Source organism: Patella vulgata, chromosome 6 (genome assembly GCF_932274485.2).
Source record: "Patella vulgata chromosome 6, xgPatVulg1.2, whole genome shotgun sequence".
Lineage (NCBI taxonomy): Eukaryota > Metazoa > Mollusca > Gastropoda > Patellidae > Patella > Patella vulgata.
Genome location: NC_065884.2, coordinates 40,785,344 through 40,809,874, shown reverse-complemented (window position 1 = coordinate 40,809,874; position 24,531 = coordinate 40,785,344). Strand labels below are relative to the sequence as shown.

Sequence of the window (24,531 nt, the reverse complement as noted above, 5' to 3'; positions counted from 1 at the left end):
GTTGTTTGTTTTCAATCTGAATCTTTATATAAAAGATGTCACAACACCCCCGACTCCCCCCGGTCCCATTAGTCAACAGACTACATCTTGATGACTTTGTGCCAACCCAAATGTCAGCATATTATGTCCGACCGAAAATTTGAAATGTCAGACAGTATGTTCATCCAGTCTGACATGGTGTCAGACACACATTTGAAAGTTTTTTCCAGGCTTGGTAACCATAAGTTAACCCTTTTTAAAAGTCATAGTTTAAATACAAATCACCAGTCTTTTTACTACTTCCTCCTGTGAAGGAAATGATATATTGATTTTTGCAATAACAAGAAAGAATAAGATACCTCTAAAATCTTCCTTTGTTCTGGAGTAACTTTCATCATGGCTTGTACAATTAACCAACTACATTTGTTATCTTGTATATCTGTACCTATTTTACCAATAACTTCTGGTGATCCGAAACAGTCTAAATAATCATCCTACAATCAATGTTTACAGAAATAGTCGTTTACTGTATTTTACACAAAGCAGCTTGTCTAGAATTTGACATAAAAATGATACAATATGGGTGGATAATTGTAACCAAATCATGTGTATTTTTATGTAAATACAGGTCATTTTGGGAGATGTATTTTTTTCTTACCAATCTGATTTTTTATATACATGTATACATTTATACTATTTGTTGATTTAAATTATTTATGCCAATTTTCTTTTCAAGATACATTATCGAGGATTAGATAAAGAGCTGGCAGTTCTCACTTATAATAATTAAAAACTAGATGATGCAAATGGAATATGCTGAAAATTTCAGTTAAATTGCTTCACTCTAAGACGAGAAAACCTTATTTTAAAAATCACTATTGCCTCGACTGTCATTGTTGCAGATGGCACAATAGTTAACAACGTCTCTATTATCCATTTTAGTGTTTAATTATCAACGGACGTTGAACAGCAGATCGGATTCAAATTCAAAGACAATCGGGCACATAAGCTGGCATTGAGAGTTGATTATGGTCTTTTCATGTTAATAAATGTCTAATTAATAGTTTATATAACATTTCAGGCATAAAGAAATACCTGCAATAGGCAGATTTACCTCTTGCATAATGCATGTACAGATAACAAATTGGTTTTACAATATTGAAATGGGGTTTAACATCCTAGTTTTTTTGCAACCACTGGGCTATTGAAGACACTCATATGCCATACAGTGTTGAAAAGGTAATGGTTACCTCATGTATTGAATGAAAATATGGATAGGAATGTAAAAATTATATATGAAATACTACCAGCCGCAATTATTTTTGGCATCGCTATTTTACCTGTACTTGGAAGAAATAACCCATCTTGAGAAGAATACTTTTAGCTTTAGAATGAGCATCTGTATCACTGACACCAGCCTGAAATACCATTTATAATTTATATATTAGGTTAACTCCTTGTAATAACACACTATAACCGAACCTTTATTTTAATCAAACTCTGTTATCAGAAATTGCGTTGCATTTAAATAAATCCCATGCTAACCCACTGCTCTTAATAAATCAGGGTCATATTATTTACCCCCACATAAAATTCTGATGTATAAATTAGTGCTCCTACGACTAGTCGGATAGCCGTAAACGGTTAGAACTGGACGGTTAAACGGTTCGAATTCAACGGTACGGTTATTACACAGAAATGTGTCTGATTATATTCCTCTTTATAACAAAACTTGCCCGTTGTCATTTTGTATTTGATGTTTGAAAATCTTAGAATGTAACAGTCGTCCTACGATGTCGACTGCTAAAAAATAATACTATTAATAGCACTCGTCGTAGTCATACAGCAAAGTCAACGGACCTTGTTCTGACTTTAGCTATTGTTAATCTAATCTAAATACTTCTCGGAATTTCTAACTATATTCTACCTTGTTTATCATTTACTTCAAAACGTAACCACCATTCAAAATATAATCATAAAGGCTAGAAAATGACATTATACTAGATTCGTTACGACATTCAACACGTTTCATATCTCGTAATTTCTCGCAAGAATTCTACTTTGGTTTTTAGTTAAATTAACCAATCATAAAAATTCTACTTGCAAGCGAGGAATTATTTCTTTATTGTCCAATCAATAGACGCCTTCCAATTTACTTTATTCTATTCTTAGTAACATTGTGTAATCGTAATATTATCGCCATCTGTCACGTACGAAGGGAAACAGAGTATTGTTTTGTATATTATCGTTATATAGAATTAAAAAATGTTTCAAATGAACCAAGTTAACCAGGTAGATAAATAACTACGGCCTAAGGTAGTTTAATTTCTCATTAAAGAATTTTACATGTCTGAAAAAATTCCTGAAATTTTTGCGCGTGTAATGCCTTTTAGCTAGGCGAGTATAGTGTGCGCACGAGTAATGACTCACACCTCCTGACAAGCTCTGTTTTATGTTTAAAATTGATACCATACGGTTAACGGTTACTAACCGGTTAATAGCTACAGCTATTCGAATAACAAAAAGTCCTAACCATAGGAGCACTAGTATAAATACATTTCATAAAGTACTGAAGCAGAATATGTCAGTGAAGTTATGTTCAATTTCAAGTTTATAAAATCCATCTAATTCACTAATAATGTGGATATGAAAGCAATACAAATTTAACTTCTATCCAGTTTAATTTTACGGTATATCAAAGCCTCTTCATGTACTTACCATATACATGCCCATCGCCACTGGTAAATAAAATGAGTAAAAGGCCGTCTTCCATCTTACAATTGTATTATATCTATCTAAAGTAAAACTAGACAAATCTACTGTACTTTGTGGTCGTGATGTAACTAAATCTAAACATTCACCTATCACTGTATGATGTGTAATCTGTTTAAATATACAATTTTTATCATTAGATAGCATTAATTACTTCTATGGTACCATATACATGTATAAAGATAGGTTGCCAGTAGGGCTGTGTCGATACAGTTCATTTTTGATACGATACGTATTGACGATAAGGCAAATCGATACGCGATATGTATCGCATATGATGACATCACAAATTATGCCCAAAATAATCTCAAACTACATTCTGTTTCAAGATGTATGAGATGGGTAAGCATCAGGGTTCTTAATCCATTTTGAAACGAACCGGCCGGAATTGGGTCAATTGAGGACCCATAGGATATGAGTTAATTATAAGCTCCATTCCCTTTAATATAACTAGACGTCAACAAAAATAATTCTTGGTAATTTGTTGTGGAGAATATCGTATTTTATTGTATGTGATTACTACAAAAATAACGACAGATGCACCTTTTGAAAATTTTACATATTTAATTCACGTAAAATCTTGGAAGTTCAAATCCGTAATATTCCAGAATAAAATAATTCTTGTCTTCTTTTATTCGATGAAACGTTCGCATTTCATAAGTCGATGATCTAAAATATTAACATTTTTCAACTATTGCCAGTATCAGAAAATGCCGTAGCTAAAATAACTTATAAGCTGATACGGCACCATTTCTTTGTAACACAATTTGTAGTCTTTGTCTATCAGGTAACTATAGTCACGTAACTTGGCAAAAGTTTTTATTCATTCGTCAATTGATAGACACACAGCACAATTGTCACGTGACAACCATACTTGAAATTGCTTTAAAATCAAAATTCCGTACGATTATGATATAGCCTTCAATAAAAACAATATTTTTAAAATTAAGCCTTTGTCAGAATGTGTATAAAATAATAACAAAATTAAAACGGTAAGTGCTATTTAGAACTAGTTTATTGACTTAATTCCAAGTGATATGTCACATGTCATTGGAATTCTAACAGGAAAATATATTATTAAATGACTGTTTCTCGGTGTATTCGGTGTTCTATCAGGGGATTTGTTCTTTAAATGGCATTTAGTAACTGGATAGAGTAACAACAAAACACATACTTATGGAAAACAGCTACTAGTGTATTTAAGGCGACGTTTCGTAGAGTATTCTCTCAACGTTATCAAGCTAATACAGTAAAACAGGTATGAGGCAAATATATATAGACAAAATACAACAACATAACCGAAACCATACATAGCAACAACATGATCAAAGGCCTACACCAACACTTATTAAGATATACAATTGCAGATAGAGAGTTAATTAACTTATAGTCCATGGCCAGTGAGGATGTCTTAACAACAAAAATGGAAACCATACCTTAAAACAATTAGATCATACGCATTGGGCAAAAATATCCCTGTATCACGGTTAAGATCTGGGCTGTTCCTTCTGATTTGTATTGCCTCCATTATCTTCCGTGTCTTTTCTATTGGGAGATTAGATGCCAGGGTTTCGTATGACTCAATTCTGTGTCCAGGGTTGGTCTGGAGATGTTGTGCAACAGCTGAGTTAGTGATGGACGATTTGGACTTGTGCTGGCTTATTCTTTTATCTAGGGGTTGTCTAGTTTCACCGATGTAAGTACTAAGACAAGAGCAGGCAACTTTATAGACACACTCTTTCTGGGGCGGGGGTTTATTCGGGAGTAGCTTACCATTAGCTTTCAGGATATCTTTAAGTGTTCGGCCCTTGGAGAAGGTGACCTGGATACCTATTGGGATGAGGATTCTCCTGAGGTGGTAAGTGAGCTTCCCTTGAAACGGTATGGTGATTCTTATAGGTGGTTTTTCTGGTTTGGTTTTTCCCGGATCTGTAGGGATGTCAATGGTGGTTTTAATGGTCTTTTTAACAAATTGTAGAGGGTAGTTGTTCAGGTTTGTAAGGGCTTCTTCAATGTGGTCTAATTCTTTTTGGAGATGTTCTTTGTCACAGATGTTGACAGCACGGCGGGCTAAAGTTGCTATGGTTGCTTTCTTAACACTGTGTGGGTGGTGGGAATAGAAGTTAATGTACTGGTCAGTATGTGTTGGTTTTCTATAAACACTTGTTGTGAGCCTACCTTCTGTTTTCTTAACTAGTACATCCAGGAATGGGAGGCATTGGTTTTCTTCTGTTTCTATAATAAATTTAATTCTGCCATTTTGGTTGTTGAGGTGATGGAGCAAGGCGGTGTGGTCTTCGTTCTGACGGAGAATTACAAAGACATCATCAACTTTACGGAGCCAAATTGTGGGTTGGATGGGTGAGGTGGAAAGAGCCCTCTCTTCAAAATCGGTCATATAGATTTCACTTAGAACTGGGGATAGGGGACTGCCCATTGGTAGACCGTGAATTTGTTCGTAGTAATCGTCCCCCCAAGAGAAATAAGTGGATTCTATGCAGGATTTAGTTAAGTTGACTATATCTTCTATGGTGAGATTGGTATCCAGTGAGTTCTCCATTGAAGTGAGTCTATATCGTAGTGCTGCTAAGGCTTCATCTCGGGGGATATTAGTAAAGAGGTCAATAACATCGTACGATAGGATAAGTGTATCTTTAGGGAGGTCTCTAAGTTTTCCGCAGAAATCTTTAGAATCTTTGATAAAGGATGCAGCTTCCTTGCCTAATGGGGAAAGAAGGTTCGACAGGTACTGTGCAGTGTTATAATATACGGAATCTCTGGAGCATACTAGCAGTCTGGCTTTAATGGGGTTCTTATGTGTTTTAATGGTGGCTCTGGCATATGGTGGTCTAGGATGGGACGGCTTAAGTTTGTAAAATAGGGAAGGTGTGAGTCTCTTCTCGTCTTTGAGCTTAACTAGTTGTGCGGTATGGCTGTCATTGAAGGTGTTAGTTGGGTCTTTCCTAATCTTCCTATAGGTAGTGCGATCATTGAGAAGGTGGGAAACAGTATTTTGGTAGTCGTTCTTATCCATTATGACTGTAGATTTTCCTTTGTCAGCTGCTACTATGGTAATGTTTTTGTCTTTCTTCAAATCCTGCAGGGCAATCTTATGGGACTTCTTAAGATTGTTGGCATCTCGTTGCGTCTTGGATTTGGTGATAAGGTCAGCTATCTGGTGTCGGATAAAATCAATCTTGCCACCAGGGGCTAGTTGTCTCAGACCTCTCTCAATATTGGCGATGAGCAGATCTTGGTTGGCTGGCCGGTTGGTTGGCGTAAACTGTAAACCTCTGGAAAGGAGTGAAATCTGGTCCTCAGTTAGGTTCTGGCTACTGAGGTTGATAACTGTTTTTGTAAGGTAATCTTCTTTCGGATTCTTGGTGGTAGGGGGGACCTGTTTGGTGATTTTAAGGTTTTCAAACTTCTTCACCTGGTTAGTTCGTGTTGTCTCTCTAAGGTGGTCTAGTGACTTCAGCTGTTTGGACCTGAGTTGTGTGTAGTCTTCTTCGGACACCAGATCCCTAAGTTGAGACAGTTTTTGTTCATATTGGTTGTGAAGCCGATGTTTGGTGTTTCTGTGGTACTGTATCCGTTCTCTAATCAGGCTTTGACTGGCTCGTTCGATTATTCTGCTAGCTGCTGCTGACTGGACCGGGGGCTTGAGACGCAGACCTTTGGGGATGATGTTGCTGTCTCTGCATCGCATCAGAAAAGTAAGATTGCACTTGGACTTAACATATTTACCTCCTAATCTATTAACGGTATTGATATATGATACTGCCACATCTCCATATTGATGTCGGATATGTTCTTTAAATGGCATTTAGTAACTGGATAGAGTAACAACAAAACACATACTTATGGAAACTGGTCCTGACTGTAAAAACATATTAAATAAATCTATATATATATATATATATATATATATATATACAGTAATTAGTTATAGATGAAAGTAATAATAAAAGATGAAAGGACAAGTATTATGGGGGGTGAAACTGAAGCCATAAGCAGTTAATCCTAACAGTGAAGGCAGTATGCAGTATATAGATTTATTTAATATGTTTTTACAGTCAGGACCAGTTGCTCGTGACTCATTATACCTGCTAATAATTGTTTGATCCTTTGGCTTCATTCTTGCACTTATCTATACCAATTACAGTTTATAACCATCTATGTACATTGTTTATTTAACGGCTTGGGACAGTTGTTCATGCTTGCTGATTTTGCATCCCATTGGAGGGTTCGCACTGCTCGTGTATATATATATAGCTATTTTGTTTTCATTTTATTTATTTGTGTTATATGCTTGATAACGACTTGTGAAATCTTGTTGAAACGTCGCAGTGAAATAAACCACAGTAATTGTTATCCATAAATAGTGTGTTATTTGAGTATATCAGTATTCAATTTGAAAAAAAAAAAAAAAATCCAGTGTATCCCCCACGTATTGTAAATAAAATATAAAAAAAGTACACGTAAATATATATTTTAAAATGAGAAATCAAAGTAAGAATTCCCGCAAAATATGATTATTAGTGATGGTCCGGTAATTTGTTTGAATATCGGTAATTGGCCGATAAGTGGCCTATCGGGAGAAATCGGTATTGACCGATACACGGCCATTTTGCCGATACTTGAGTTGCTGATATCTGTTCAAAACTCGGTAATTACCTTAAAAATATTATCTGGGTTGTGAACAAATCATTATTTTGCTTGACACATGGTGCATCTAAATAGCCACGCACACATGCGGGTTGCTATTTAGACATACCGGTAATATAAGACTCTCATAGGGGATGTAAAAAGGAAAGAATAAACAGTTATATAAATAGCCATGTGCATGGCAACCGAAATAGAAGTTTTATTTCGGTTGCCTAGGGCGTTGCTATTTGGACGTACCGGTAATACAAGATTCTCATAGGGGCTGTAACAAAGGACAGAATAAACAGTACAAAATCCTTACCGGTCTCTGTTATTTTTTTAAATACTTATTCACACACTGTTTGAGAGTTCAGTTCTCTCAATCCGATTTTTGAGAATGCCATTTCTGTGCATGTGCAGACAGATATTAAGCGTACAACAGTCCACCCTATAAACCTTTTGATTTGAATAGGGAATAAGCCAATTGCATGATGATCAAAATCATAGAATTGGAGAACACAGTCAGTTAGATAACAAACCTTAATCTCTCAACCCTCCGTGTTTCGAGATAAGACATGAGGCCATTACCTATAAAGTTGCACCTGCGGGAGCGATTCAAACCCGGCATTTTTAAGCAAAATTGACAATAGTTTTAATCAAAACAACGATTGATTATTGTTATTTATAATATTTCTACAACACCCAACTACAATTAAGCATATAATCCTACCTGAAACGGGTACAAATCGTTGTTTTTAAAATCGAGGTGTTAAGCCGTTACTAAGACCGCCATCTTTTTAAACGATACGCTGTCACTATGAAGGCGGGGCTAAATATAAGGCTTTTATAACAGCCAATCAAAAGGACAATCGAAAGCACAGTAACTATGAATGGATTTTGATGGCGGTGAAATGTCAGACAAAAACAACGCTTCATTAATTTAAACGCGAATATTTGGAGTTAGGCGACAGTTGTACCACTACATTGGCCTCTGTAAGTTTAATTAATCATAATATCATAAACCTATCTATTTTAAAGATGATACATGCATTAATAAAGAAATTGAGTTTGCCACTTGGAACTAAAGGCATCCAATCGTAGCTAAAAACAAACACATCAGTATATCTCAACGTTTTTAGCTACGTTCTCGTAGCTAACAGTCAGTACATCGCGGAGACCCCTCTTCGATTAGGCTATTGAATTTTTTATTTAAATTGTTTCTGATAACTATTAACAAATTTACTAACTACCAGGGCTGCCGACAACCAGTATCGCAGCGCAATTTGCGATACATATTTTGTCCGTTGCTAATCAAAAATTAAAATCTAACGTTTTTGATTCGCAGTAACTGCGAATCATTAACATGCCTGTCATTTTGGATATTGACACAAAGATTTATCCACATTTCTCAACGCTTTCAACGTATATAAAATATCAAATAAATTTTATAAACAAAATGGAATTCTCCGTGTGACATTTTCTTCTCGAACTACCCAGACTCAATTCATTATACTATATAACACACACTGATCCGCAGTGAATATTCGCTTGGCCTCTACAATCACTGATAAGGATGACATCGATGCGACTTAATGACTACAAAATATTAACTTTTTTCTTTCGACAAATTAAATTCTGAAACATTTTTTTTTAGTATTAGAAAAATGAATAAAGGTGTTTGAAGTATATCTTGATAAAAAATATTCCATATTTAGCGTAAATAGGTACAGAAAATAGTATGCGGAGGCGTAAAATGGGTAAAACGATATAATTTTGCACGTACCAGTTCATATTACTACGTTCGATGTAAACAACGCATGTGTGACCATCAATTTGACGTTTTTTTTCTGTTTGTTTACTCTGAATTCTTTCAGAAGTACATTTTTTACCGTCTAATCTGATTGACCTGCTCGTGTTTGTTTTAAAACAACAAAAACAAGCCACAGAAGTAATCTTTTTTGGCATTATCGATGCCATCTTGCTTTGTTGGTAAACATTGTGATGTGACGTCACCCTTAGAACTACAGCGGTCTGACCTTTTAAAGGTCAGTCATCTTGGACAGAGATAAAAGACGGATGTATAATAACAATGCTATATAATACAGGGACATAACTCTATGAATCGGGACTATTAAACCGGAAATAGGGAATCAAGTAGTACCACTCACGTTGCGAGACATGTCAATTTCGAGTAATTATATCAGTATTCAATTTGAAAAAAATTAAATTCAATGTATCCCCCACGTATTGTAAATAAAATATAAAAAATAAATATGTGTAAACGTATTGTAAAATGAGAAATCAAAGTAAGAATTCCCGTAAACTATTATTGTTTATATCGCGTGCGTCTAGTTAATCGAGATTATTCGTAAAATACCGCGTGCTTACGATTGAACAAAAATAATAACACACGATAAAAAGCAGACGAAACTGTTTTCTAACGAAGAAATAAGAAGTCACTGCCCAGACATAAGGCCTAACCAAAAGTCTACACTCATTCGGAAATGTTCACAGCTACCTGTAGAAGTGCTAAAATTCTAAAAAAATCTTAAGAATGAAATCTAATCATTTGTTATCAATTAAAATTAAAATAATCTTGTTATTTAGGTGTTTTATGTTGAAACTGAAAAACTGCTAATCAATTTTTAAATTTGCTAATCAAATTTGGCAAAATTGGACTTTTTGATTAGCAGTGCTGCTAATCATCTGTGAAAAATTACCGACAGCCCTGCTAACTACCATTATATGAAATAAACAATGGTCCTCACAATAGTTTTTTGTCTATCACGATTCTCGATAATAAAATCAAAGATGTCAACAATGGCTCTTCATTGCATACCGGGCTGGTATGAAGCGTCTTGTGCTGTTATGTTGCTTATCGTGAAATAGTTCCAAATCTTACTACTTCTGGCATGCATTTTATTTTCCTACCTTTTATCTAGTTCACTGCTGGTATTCTCTTGACACCATCATAATGAGTAGACGTTTTGGAAAAGGAGGGAAAATATCACATGGTTTACGCGTGATTGGAATGAAAGATGAAAGGGGGTATATCCCTTTGATGTCACATGATTACTGTCAGATATTCCGACTTCTAGAGTAGATGGCGATAAAAATTTAGAAATAATTTAGTGATTTGTATTGTTATGCTAGGCTACTTTAAAAATTTAGACATAATTTGTATCAACAAATAATAACTTATAATATAGATCATACTACCAACAAATGAGTTTCCATTAGATGGTTTTATTTTTAACTATAGTTCTAGAAATGGCGGGAGAATGTCACATGATTGCCACTGTTGACAGACAAGTCAGGAAGCTATCGCTTTGATGTTTCATTCATTACCGCATGAACCATTCCGACATCTATTATTGACATACAGGTGCCGATCACTCTAGGGAATTAAATCGTAATCAACACTTAAGATATAATAATCTTGACTTAAATCATTAATGATACAGCAAATAATTAAGTTTGTAATAGACGGACTGTATTTGGGATTGCGTAGGAAGCTTGACCCAATTTTGTTACTTCAAAAACACAGTGTTCATGTTTGATTCCCGAGGTAAAGTAGTACCATGCGTTTCCCGACTAACAATGACATCTACATAGATTATCATGCCATTCGAGGCATATTATATATAATGGGTAATAGTTTTATATCCACCACTATCGGTAATTGTATATGTATCGGCCGATATGCGTTTCCCGACTAACAATGACATATATCTACATAGATTATCATGCCATTCGAGGCATATTATATATAATGGGTAATAGTTTTATATCCACCACTATCGGTAATTGTATCTGTATCGGCCGATATATTTCGTAGTCAATATCTGATATCGGTAAAACCGATAGGTGCCATATCTGACCATCACTAATTATTGTTCATATCGCGTGAGTCTAGTTAATCGAATTTATTCCTTAAATCCGTGTGTGTCCGATTGAACAAAAATAGTAGCACAAGATAAAAAGCAGACAAAATTGTTTTCTAACAAAGAAATAACAACTAGACCTGCGACGCAGTAATGACGGGTTTCACCGGTGCCCCTTTACCCTTGAACATATGTCACTTCCGGTACCGATGAAACTATTAAACAGGTTTCCATTTAAGCATTTCACACATCAAATAAAATGTACGCAGAATCAACCAAATCCGGCAATATCAATTCATTGTATACATTTGTTACATGTAAGTGATCCTGACAAAATTACATTACTTCTGGTGATAATGAAAATTCTAAATTAGTTTTATGAAATCATAAATGGCATAAGACATCACATAGTTAAAATTTTTATGTAAATCGAATAATAATTGCCACTTTTATATAACAAAAACCTTGAAAAGTGACCTGTAGAAAACCGTCTATTTCTCTGCAACCGTACAAGTTAGAAACCATTTTTTGGTATCTGTATAATTTATTTGTTGATTAGAATCAAATATCATAATTTTAAAAACAGTACAAATCAGACTCATTTGAATAAAATATCTGTTTTGAAGGCTAAAAATACAGTTTTTGCCAAAATGACGTTACTTCCGGTGACAGAAAAGGTGTTAAATTACTTGTATAAAATCGTAAATGGCACTAGGTATCACACACTGGAAATTTTATGAAAATCGAATAATAATTGACACTTTTATGGACCAAAAACCTTGAAAAGTTACCTGTTGAAAATTGTCTATTTCTCCGCAACTGAACAAGTTAGAAACCATTTTGTGATATCTATATGATCGAATGGGTTCATTCTATTAGTTGATTGGAATCAAATATCAAAATTTTAAACAAATAACAAATACAACTCGTTTGAATAAATTACTGGTTTGAAGGCTATAAATACATTTTTTGCCCAAATTACGTCATTTCCGGTGACATTGAAAATGTTAAATTGGTTTGACCTAGTTAAAATTGACATTACTCATCAAATTGTGTCACTTTTATGAAAATCGAATAATAATTGACACTTTTACAGGCAAACTAGCGTAAGAAGGGACTCATGCAAAATTGCCCATTTCTCGGCAACTGCTTATATTACAAACTAATTTTCACATACATTCTCTTCGTATGGATTATTGGTACTAGTTTATGAAAGTTGCGAAAAAATATATTAAAATATGAAAAGCCTGAATGGGTTGTAAATAGCTCATTCTTTCACCCTTTTTCACCTTTAAATCGAAATTACCCGAAAACGAAATCAAAATTGAAAAAAGTGAGTCCGATGTTTTCTGCGCCTTTACAGGGCACACCCTTTCAGTCATATCAGATTTGAAAAAAATAATATTTGCTTTCAAAAAGTGGTACCGAACTCTCAAAATTGTAGTTTTTGCTAAATTTACGTCACTTCCGTTGCCGAAAGGCAATTTTAACGGTAACAAAAAAAAATGACATTTTGGACCACAGAGCACATGAACTTTGTTTTATACAAATCGAACAATAAATAATTAATCCAGGACTGAAAAACTGAATTAGCCAATGGGGGCCAAGGAAAAATACGGTGGCAAAAAATGTTGCCATTTTTGGTCAAATCAGATGACTCTTTAACCCTAAGTAAAATACCACATAAAAATATTCATTAATAAAAAAGGTTTTTGTAAAAATTTAAATTTTCAAAATTTGGCGCCTAATATCTCCTAAGATTCGTCGAAAATAAAAAATCCAAAGAACTGTAGCTATGTGCCTTGTCTCTGGCTATGTCAAAATGTATCAAATATTACAATCCGACAATTATTGATAACATTAAGGAAAAATATCGAAAAACGACAATTTCGGTGATTTCGGACATTTCGCATTGTCGCAAAACATTGGAAATAGCTTTAAAATTTAAGTCAAACCCACTTTCCCAGTAAAACTGAAGACATCGAATCGATCCGCAAGTAGTTTCTGAGATATGCTCAAATGGAAAAATAATAATAATAATAATAATAAGAAGAAGAATAATAATCCGAACAAAAACAATAGTGTTTCACACTGGCTACGCAGTGTGAAACCCTAACTAAAATGAGTGGGGCTTCAGAAGCCACTACCAACAATTGGCTTCAGACATAAGACCTAACCAAAAGTCTACATCGCATTCACAAACTGTCACAGCTACCTGTAGCTGCTGTAGCAGTGCTAAAAATCTAAGAATGAATCTAATCATTTGTTATGAATTAAAGTAATATCTTGTTATTTAGGTGTTTTATGTTCAAACTGAAAAACTGCTAATCAATTTTTAAATTTGCTAATAATATTTGGCAAAAATTGGACTTTTTGATTAGCAGTGCTGCTAATAAACTGTGAAAAATTACCGACAGCCCTCTTTTGTGTGTGATTTTTTTCTGGCACATATTTGTCTTTTTCCAGGTTAAAATACCAGACATTTTGTCAGGTATAACTAAAATCATTATTTCCATGTGTGATTAAATGCCCAATGTTAAAGAATAATTAAAGATAGGTTGCCAGGCAATGAAACATGTGCCACAGCAACTAAATCGTCTGGGAAGTCAACAAGAGTTGTTGCATGAAACCTTTATAAAAAACTAAAATCTGATTAAGAGTAACAACTCATTAAGTAATTATCAGAAAATCATTAGAATTTGTTTGGCCCATCCTAAGGTTTAGTATACATAAATCATTGAAATCAATATACTTGTTCGTCTCAAGATCTTAAACTCTGTGTATCAATCTAAAGTCAATTGAAACCAATATATATAGGCGTAAACACGGTGTATAATTATACCAGCGGCTGCCAGGCAGGATACGCCCACATTTTGCAAGAGATGGATAGAGAACAAGCTAAACAAAAAGCAATTTTTCGTACAATCAGGGGCCATAATTCAGGAAATTACAATTCGATATGAGCAAATATCGAAAGGAACCGAGATCTTTGGGTTATAAACTTACATTTCAAGTTTCATCAAAATCAGAAGAAAATTGTCACCTCTAGATGGTCCACAACCTTGATATACCATATTTGAGTACGAAGGGCGGCCATTTTGTCTGTCAGTTTTGGTCCAATTTTCATGAAATTCGAACTCAACCATCCTTAGGATGTAAAAGTGATATATTCAAACGTTTTTTTAAATCGGATAATAATTGTGACCTCTAGAGGGACCTCAAGCTAAAAACGTGATTTTTCGTACAATCAGGGGCCATAATTCAGGAAGTTACAATCTGATATGCGCAAATATCGAAAGGAACCAAGATCTTCGAGTTATAAACTTATATTTCAAAGTTTCCTAAAAAGCAGAAGAAAATTGTGACCTCTAGAGGGTCCACAACATTCATATACCATATTTTTTACGCTATTTGAGTACGAAGAGCGACCATTTTGTCTGTCAATTTTGGTGCCATTTTTACGAAATTCAAACTCAACCATCCTTAGGGTGTAACGGTGATATATTCAAACGTTTTTTTTAAATTGGATAAAAATTATAACCTCTATTGGGTCCACGAGCTAAAAACATGATCCAATTAGGGGCCATAATTCAGGAAGTTACGATCTGATATGCGCGAATATCGAAAGGAACCAAGATCTTTGGGTTATATACATGCATGTCAAGTTTCATCAAAATCGGTTCAAAATTGTGACCTCTATAGGGTCAACAAGCTAAAAACATGATTTTTCGTACAATCAGGGGCCAAAATCCATGAAGTTTCGATCTGATACATGCCAATATCGAAAGCAGCCGAGATCTTTTGGGGATAAACCCATATTTCAAGTTTCATCAAAAACGGATAAGAATTGTGACCTGTAAATAATCCACAAACAATTGTGGACGGACAGGGGCAATGACAATATACGTCCATATGAAAATGTGGACGTATAAAAATCAGACGTTAACTATTGTCTCTAAAGCATCAACAAGATTTTTCAAAGTGATCAAGGGCCATAACTCGGCAGTAATTATTGGAAATTGTTGAAAATCAAGAGGCTTCTTCATCTGATGACCTTAGACACTGTGTATAAATTTAAATTTAATTGGACATTAACTTTAGCCTCTAGAGTGTTCACAAGATTTTTCAAAGTGATCAAGGGCTATAACTCTGGCAGTAATTATTAGAGATTGTTGAAAATCAATAGGCTTCTTTGTCTCATGACCTTAAACACTGTGTATAAATTTAAAGTCAATCGGATATTAACTCTGGCATCTAGAGCGTACACAAGATTTTTCAAAGTGATCAAGTGCCATAACTCTAGCAGTAATTATCAGAAATCGCTGAAAGTCAATAGGCTTCTTCGTCTCATGACCTTAACACTGTGTATAAATTTAAAGTCAATCGGATATTAACTTTGGCCCTTAGAGCGTCCACAAGATTTTTTGAAGAGATCAAGGGCCATAACTCTGGCAGTAATTATCGGAAATCGGTGTAAATAAATAGGCATCTTTGTCTCATAACCTTAAACACTGGGTATAAATTTAAAGTCAATCAGATATTAACTTCAGCCTCTAGAGTGTCCACAAGTAATTGTGGACGCCAGACGGCCGAACGGGGGCGGCGACAATATACAACCATATTTCAATGTGGGCGTATAAAAATATCGACTTTCAGATCATGAATCTAAAATGACGATAAATTAGCAATGATCAAGGTATCAAATTATAATTGATTGCAGGGATCTAAGTAGGCTGATTAAAGTTGGCTACAGCCGTTTGATATTTGAAACAGACAATTGATAAAATAATGAACCTGCTAGGTCTGCAATGGTATCATAAATCAGTCTACTTTCAGCTACAATCCATAACAGTCACATCTTTCTGAGAATCCACCTTGTGGCAGGTTCATTCTGTTGGCTATCCAAGTAATTAGCACATTTGTTAACCATAATTTTGATAATCCTGTTACAATCTTGCTGAATATTTACAACACGACCATTACGTAGTCTACTGTTATCCCAAATTATTTTCTATAATCACTGAAATGGGGGGGGGGGGTCTGTTGGATGGCTGGTTAGCACGTGCGCGCTGTATCATTAAGTCTTTCATTGAGTCAACTGGCATGGTTTCGATTCCCCGGTTGTACGTGACAATGAGTAGGGTCGCCTGTCCAACTTCATGGGTTTTCCCCGGGTACTCTGGTTTCCTCCCACTGCTAAAGACCCCTACGGCTACCCGCAAGCGAATTATGGAAATAAAATTGAACCATATGTTAGTCCTGAAATGACCTAGTTTAAACTCCATTTCTCTCTCTCTATAATCACTGAAATGCAAATGGTGCGGATGACATTCACACAATTTTAAAATCTTTTCCGTAATTTTAAAATCTTTTCCATGTCACAGAAAAAAATTCACTAGGCAATAAAATATGCTCTACAAACTATGCTGTACATGCAAAAAATATATCCAATCAAATGAGCTCTCTATTCTTAGCTATTAAGTGCTAGTCCACGAGAAAACCATGCAGAAATCGGGAAGGTGAGGGGTCGGCCGATTCCATTCATATTCACAGGGTTTGGTCATGCCCATGAGACTACTCGATAGCCAAAACCGCCGATCTCAGAAATTGACCATAGCTGAGATACGGCAAACAGGTGTTTTTGGGGGTTTTTTGCTCATTTTTTCGTCAATTTTAGGCAATGTTAGCTGCTGTTTTTCAGGTTGTAAATGAGTACTTATGAAACAAATGATGATTCGATATATGAGGCTAGGTAGTAATGTTTCAAAAAAATGAAAAAAGAAAAATCTATCTTTCCACTGAGGGGTGCCATTTGGTTATTCCTGAAGGGTATAAATCGAACCCTATAAAGTACCCAACTTTATGCCCCGATATCTCCACTGCCACGGGGTCCCATGAATTTTTTTTGTGGTTGTTAGTAAACGGGTACAAGGTCTCTCGATTAAAAAAATAAAATTTCATATATCTTCATACGCATGCGCGATAACATTGTCTATGTTTTGACAATTTTGATATTGGATCATCTGATACTTATATGTTCTAATCAATATAGTGACAAAATATGGATGCTAAACGACTCGATACCATCGGCAATTGACAGACTAGCGTTTCGAACCCGCTCAGGCAGTCGTAGAACCCGCTCTGTCAAAACTATCAGTTCTGGTATCCAGCCATCCAAGATGGTGGCTGCTGTATGTGGTTTTTCGCAGTTTTCTACTTATTATGCGGACGCTAAATACTAAGAGTGATTACTGTTGATATCTGAGGCAGCGTTTCATTGATATTTACTATTTATCAATGATAGTAACATCGTCCTGCTCATATTTACTATTTATCAATGATAGTAACATCGTCCCCCTGATATTTACTATTTTTAAATGATAGTAACACCGTTCTACTGATATTTACTATTTGTCAATGATTATAACACCGTTCTACTGATATTTACTATTTGTCAATGATAGTAACACCGTCCTGATGATATTTACTATTTGTCAATGATAGTAACACCGTCCTGCTGATAGATCCTGATATACACTGAGGAGATTAGATTCATGAGGTGCTCTCACTATTTTATCCTTCTGATATTTTGTAAAAATTTATGAATGTAAATTTTGTATGATATTTTGTGAGGGTTCATGAATGTAAATTTTGTATAATACTGTATTTGACATTTTGTAAGGAAAGGATTCATTGAATGTCTCTGATATATTGTGAAAAATTATGAACGTAGTTTTTGTATTACATTTGATATTTTGTGAGGGTTCATGAATGTAATTAGATGTGTTATTTTGTAAAGTTTAGTATTCCCTCCCGAAAGTAAATTTTGTATATATTTGATAATTTGCGAGGATTAAGGATTGACTCACGAGGTCAATAACGGGCATTGCCCAATTTAGTATTTAATCTGCGATTGTATATTCTTACCTCAGAGAGCAATTTGCGCTTTCTGCTTTACGTACAACAAGTTAAAACCAGCGGCTGCCAGGCAGGATACGCCCACATTTTCGAGAGATGGATAGAGAACAAGCTAACAAGAAAGTGATTTTTCCTACTATCAAGGGCCATAATTCAGGAAATTACAATTCAATATGCGCGAATATCGAAAGGAACTGAGATCTTTGTGTTATAAACTCACATTTCAAGTTTCAACAAAATCAGATAAAAATTGTGACCTCTATAGGGTCCACAACCTTGATATACCATATTTTTACGCTATCTGAGAAGGAACGGTGGCCATTTTGTCTGTCAATTTTGGGCCGATTTTCACGAAATTCGAACTCAACCTTCCTTAGGGTGTAACGGTGATATAATAATACGTTTTTTTAAATCGGATAAAAATAATGACCTCTATAGGGTCCACAAGCTAAAAACGCAATTTTTCGTACAATCAGAGGCCATAATTCAGGAAGTTACGGTCCGATATGCGCGAAGATCGAAAGGAACTGAGATCTTTGGGTTATAAACTTACATTTCAAGTTTCAAAAAAATCGGATAAAAATTGTGACCTCTATAGGGTCCACAACCTTGATATACCATATTTTTAAGCTATTTGAGAACGAAGGGCAGCCATTTTGTCTGTCAATTTTGGGCAGATTTTCACAATATTCGAAATCAACCTTCCTTAGGGTGTAATGGTGATATAATAATACGGTTTTTTAAATCGGATAAAAATTATGACCTCTGTAGGGTCCACAAGCTAAAAACGTGATTTTTCGTACAATCAGGGGCCATAATTCAGGAAGTTACAGTCCGATATGCGCGAATATCGAATGGAACCGCGATCTTTGGGTTATTAACCTACATTTCAATTTTCAACAAAATCGAATAAAAATTGTGACCTCTATAGGGTCCACAACCTTGATATACCATATTTTTACGCTATTTGAGAACGAACGGCGGACATTTTGTCTGTCAATTTTGGGCCAATTTTCACGAAATTCGAAATCAACCTTCCTTAGGGTGTAACGGTGATATAATAATACGGTTTTTTAAATCAGATAAAAATTATGACCTCTATAGGGTCCACAAGCTAAAAACGCGATTTTTCGTACAATCAGGGGCCATAATTCAGGAAGTTACGATCCGATATGCGCGAATATCGAAAGGAACCGAGATCTTTGGGTTATAAACTTACATTTTAAGTTTCAAACAAATCGGATAAAAATTGTGACCTCTATAGGGTCCACAAGCTAAAAATGTGATTTTTCGTACAATCAGGGGCCATAATCCATGAAGTTTCGATCCGATACATGCCAATATCGAAAGCAGCCGAGATCATTTGGGGATAAACCTATATTTCAAGTTTCGTCAAAATCGGATAAGAATTGTGACCTGTAGAGACGGCATAATACGTCCACATGAAAATGTGGGCGTATAAAAATGTTATGAGTTAGACCAACATGTATTAAACTACTCTACTACTAATACCAATAGTTGCTGTTCGATATTCTGATATATACGTACACCTATTGCTACATTAAGCCAATTGAAAAAAAAAAAAGTTTTTTGTTTATTTTTGGGGCTTTTTGTGAAGATGATGATCACCGTACTTTAAGAGTGTAGGACTACTACTTGTAGGTAGGGTATAGTCTAAATATAGATGATTAACTCGTTGGTCGCAGGTAGAGATAAAGATAACATCGGTCCTGAAAATTGAAAGAAAAGACAAAATCTTGCCTTTTTAGTTGTGCTGACCTGGAATTTTTTAGAGTGTAGAATTTATTTTCCAATCTTGAGGATTTAGGCCTACATTTTACTATTCAATGACTACTGTGAGCTATGACAGTTCTCTCAACTGCAGCTTATAATAAGATCTGTACATATCAAGAGATTTAAGAGTGAAATAATGCGAATTTTAGCAAATTTTCACTTCCAGTTGCAGTAAGAGTTGTCATACGAACATTATGTTGCGAAAACATAGCAGCTGTGAAGACGTCTGTATTATACTACATTTGTTTGAATTTCAGTTTGATAATATTGGGGATAAAGCTTCGTAAAATTGTCGAATTTATCCGATTTTTGTCAAAATTACCCACTATTTTTGAGAGTGTAGTTATAAACATATATGAAATTTTATTTTTTTAATCGAGAGACCTGATACCCAGTTACTAACAACCACAAAAAGAATTCATGGGACCCCGCGGCAGTGGAGATATCGCGGCATAAAGTTAGGGTTCTTTATAAGGTTTGATTTATAATTATACACTTCAGGAATAACCAAATGGCACCCCTGAGTGGAAAGATAGATTTTTCTTTCTTCATTTTTTTGAAACATTACTACCTAGCCTAATATACTATTCAAAAAAAGTAGGGGATATTTGATTTTGGGGGCATAATACTAAAATATGCAAATGACTACGAAAAAAGTCACTATAGAACCTAACAGAAGAAACATTTCCAGTTACATGTGACGCCCAAACGCACCAATAGCTACCGCATGGAATGCAGGTGATGCTTGGGATCATCATGGGGGTCCAACCCAAGATTTGCACGACTCTGACTTTGAATGTTACAGTCATTGTGGCATTGAATTCCAGGGTGGAAACATCAGTTTAATTGTTTTAGTGACCAGAAAACAAATTTTGATATGCGTCGGCTTACCCAAAATGAAAGGTTACGTGCCCTTGGCATGCCACAGATCGGCACAACACAGGCGGTTGTGGCGCGGACGATGAATGTTTCTCAGTCTGTCATAAGCAGGCTATGGTCCAGATACCGTGATACACAATCTGTACAGGACAGACCACGCTCAGGTCGACCAAGGGCGACAACTCAAGCCCAGGATCGATTTATCCGTACCTTGGCCTTGAGAAATCGTGTCATCACAGCAAATCAGATCAGCGCTCGTCTTCAAACAGACACTGGTGTGAGAGTGAGTGGCCAGACGATTCGGAATCGACTGCATAGGAGTCACCTTCGCGCCCGACGTCCTCGCGTGATCCCTTGTTTGAGAGATCATCACATTCAGGCAAGACGTCGTTGGTGTAGGGATCGTCAACACTGGGATAATCGACGCTGGAGCAATGTGATGTTTTCAGATGAGTCAAGGTTCACTGTTGATTTTTTGGACAGACGTAGGAGGCTGTGGCGTCGTCGAAACGAGCGCTTCCAAGACTTTAACGTCATCAGACATGATCAATTTGGGGGTGGTTCTGTTATGGTGTGGGGAGGCATCACTGTTGCTGGAAGAACGGCTTTACATGTTGTTGCAGGGCGTGTTACAGGCCAGTACTACCGGGACAACATCTTGGCAGTCCATGTTGTGCCGTTCGCACGACGTCATGGCCGCCGTTTCATCTTCCAGGATGATAACGCAAGATGTCACAGGGCCAGGATCGTTACAGGTTACCTCCAACAACAGAACATCACCACATTACCTTGGCCAGCACTGAGTCCCGACCTCTCCCCCATCAAGCATGTCTGGGACAGAGGTTACGTCAACGTCAACAACGTCCTGCCAATGTCCAAGAACTTGCTGCTGCGTTGCAACAGGAATGGGACAATCTGGACCAAAATGACCTTAGACGTCTCATTAGGAGTATGCCACGTCAGATCAATGCTTGTTTGGCAAACAGAGGAGGATTTACCCGTTACTGACTTGGTTGTGATGCTGTGGTAACTTTGCTGTTTGACCCCGGGTATCATTTTACCCTTATAATGGCCAGTCTGTGCCTTACTTAGTCTAACGATCATTTGGAATAAATCGATGAATGTGAACTTCATTTCATTTTGTCATTTGTTTCTTCGTCAGTTTTATTAGGTGACTTTAATAACACTTAAAAATCAAATATCCCCTACTTTTTTTGAATAGTATATATCGAATCATCATTCGTTTCATAAGTACTCATTTACAACCTGAAAAACAGCAGCTAACATTGCCTAAAATTTTAGAAAAGGTGAGAAAAAAGCCCCAAAAACACCTGTTTGCCGTATCTCGGCTAGGGTCAATTTCTGAGATCGGCGGTTTTGGCTATCGAGTAGTCTCATGGGCATGACCAAACCCTATGAATATGAATGGAATCGGCCGACCCATCACCTTCCCGATTTTGCATGATTTTGCATGGTTTTCTCGTGGACAAGCACTTAATATCTTTAAAATTGAAGTTAAAAAATGGTAGTTACTTACATCATGAAATAATTCTAATAAATCTTTATAACATGGTTGGTCACGGAAATACTTTTTCAGTAGAAAATATAATGATGACTCTAAAAAATTGGAATCATTTATTGCTCTCATACCCACATTTTGCTGTAAAGAAGAAAAAATAATATTACAAAGACAGACAACAAATGGTAATAGAAGACGTAGATATTTTCAGGGCACATGAAACAATTTGTTGTCCAAATTAAAGCCAGTCAAATTAAGGACCTATAAACACTTTGAAAATACTGTTAGGTTGCGAGACAACGAAAAATACGACCACAGCAGCTAAGTCCTCTGAGCAATCCATACAGGTTATCATATTATTATCAAGAATAACAAATTAACAACCCATTAAGTAATATTCTGAAATAATTAAATTTGATTGGCTTCTAGTTCTTCAAGATGCTAATATTTATTACACAGCATGTAGCGGTAACAATGATAAATTTAGCTGTTGGAGTTATTGGAAACTGTTGGAAAGTTTTCATCACATCAACCTTGTGTAGTAATTTCAAATCAATCGGGAAATAACTTTAACCACTAGAGGGTCTACAGACTTTTAAAAGTGATCAAGGTTAATAACTCACAGGTAATTATAGACTTCTCCATTTTTCAAACATAAACACTGTGTACAAACAGTGGGACTCGAAAAATAAATTCATAATCTTGAGTTTCCACAAGTTTTTCAAATAGGTCAAGGGCAATAACCCTGGAAGCAATTATTGGAAATGGTTGAAAATCTATCAAAATAACAACTGTGTATAAATTTCAATTGATAATAACTTTAGTCTTGAGAGGGGCCATGGCTCTGACAACAATTATCACATATTAATAAACTTCTTCATCTCATAACATTAAACACTGAGTGTAAATTTAAATTCATAACAATTGTGGATAATGGATAGACAGGAGGAGTGATAGCAATATACGCCCAGATTGAAAGTGGTTGTATATATATAACTATATACAGAGTGTTGCTAACCAAATCAAAGAGATCTAGTCATTCTAAGATAGATGTATCACCATCAATTCAACCAGAGACCTCTTTAGCTTCAAAGTAGTAGGATCAAGGCTCTACAATGTGACTGAAACACTCGCATTTGCAAGTGAATTTTGACAATGGCGACCAGATATTTATAAATGCTAGGTTTCTGGCGAGTGAACATATATCTTGAAGTCCCCAATTAACACTATAGCTATCTGAACTTTTCTCCGTAAAGATAACGTAATCGGCAATGATCCCGGTCGACTGTCACTCTTGTTTACTTCCTGGTTTGAAAATGGGTCAATCCCATTGTCCTCTGCGAGGAAATTCTCATTGCGCATGCGCCGTATTTATCGGAAGTTTACGAGACAGCTGACAGCATGGCTAGCAGACGAATCAAACCTATATCATCTTACTTTACTAGTAAAGTAATTTTGTCTTGCAGTTAGTCTCAGTCGGGAAAAAATGATGATAGTCATGCTACCGACGCTACACCACCCAAACAAGCAAAATTACAAGCCTTGCCGTCTTCGTCTCGCAGTCTGAATTAATAAAACAAGTCTGTTTAAAACATCTTTTATTATTATTATAGGATGACAAGTTGAAGGGTTATGTATGTTCACAATATAATTTAGCTATATCATATGACAAATTATTCTTATCTTCAGACTTAGCAACTGAAAAATTTGTTTGGCTAGTGGTTTTGAAAATTTACTTATGTTTGCACAAGTAAGTTCAAAATACTGTGTAGAGCCTTGAGTAGGATTAACATTTGGCAAAAAAATTCCAGCACTTACTTTTTTATACCAACAAGATTTACCTCGTCTTGTAATAGAAGAATCCATCATATCATCAACTATTAAGGAAAATGCCTGAAACTAAATATAAGAGTACCGATACTTAAAAATTCTTTAAAATTTTTCAAATAATGTTCAAACACAAGTGTCTTTCAAGTTACCCAAATCTGTAGACTATTTTTTTGATTTATGTAGTCTAACAGCCTCTCAGACAAAAGGATATTTCAAAAGAATTTAAACATCCGGATATTGTCTCACTTTTATAAAATGCTAAATATGTATTATTAATAGGACTGTGTCGATATATCGATACACCGATAT

The 24,531-nt window shown here is 35.5% G+C and overlaps 1 protein-coding gene across 9 annotated transcripts in view; it reads right to left on the bottom strand.

Annotated features, from left to right (window-relative positions):
* Nucleotides 1-24,531, bottom strand: part of LOC126825407 (farnesyl pyrophosphate synthase) — a 43,390-nt gene that overhangs the window by 4,135 nt on the left and 14,724 nt on the right. For all 9 annotated transcript variants that reach the window (XM_050555082.2, XM_050555085.2, XM_050555087.2 and 6 more), the window contains 5 exons: nt 24,211-24,291; nt 22,411-22,533; nt 2,698-2,862; nt 1,320-1,397; nt 339-473 (listed from right to left, as the gene is read on the bottom strand). In XM_050555082.2, the coding sequence (XP_050411039.1) occupies nt 339-473; nt 1,320-1,397; nt 2,698-2,862; nt 22,411-22,533; nt 24,211-24,291 (582 nt within the window). The remainder of the gene's footprint in view (nt 1-338; nt 474-1,319; nt 1,398-2,697; nt 2,863-22,410; nt 22,534-24,210; nt 24,292-24,531) is intronic.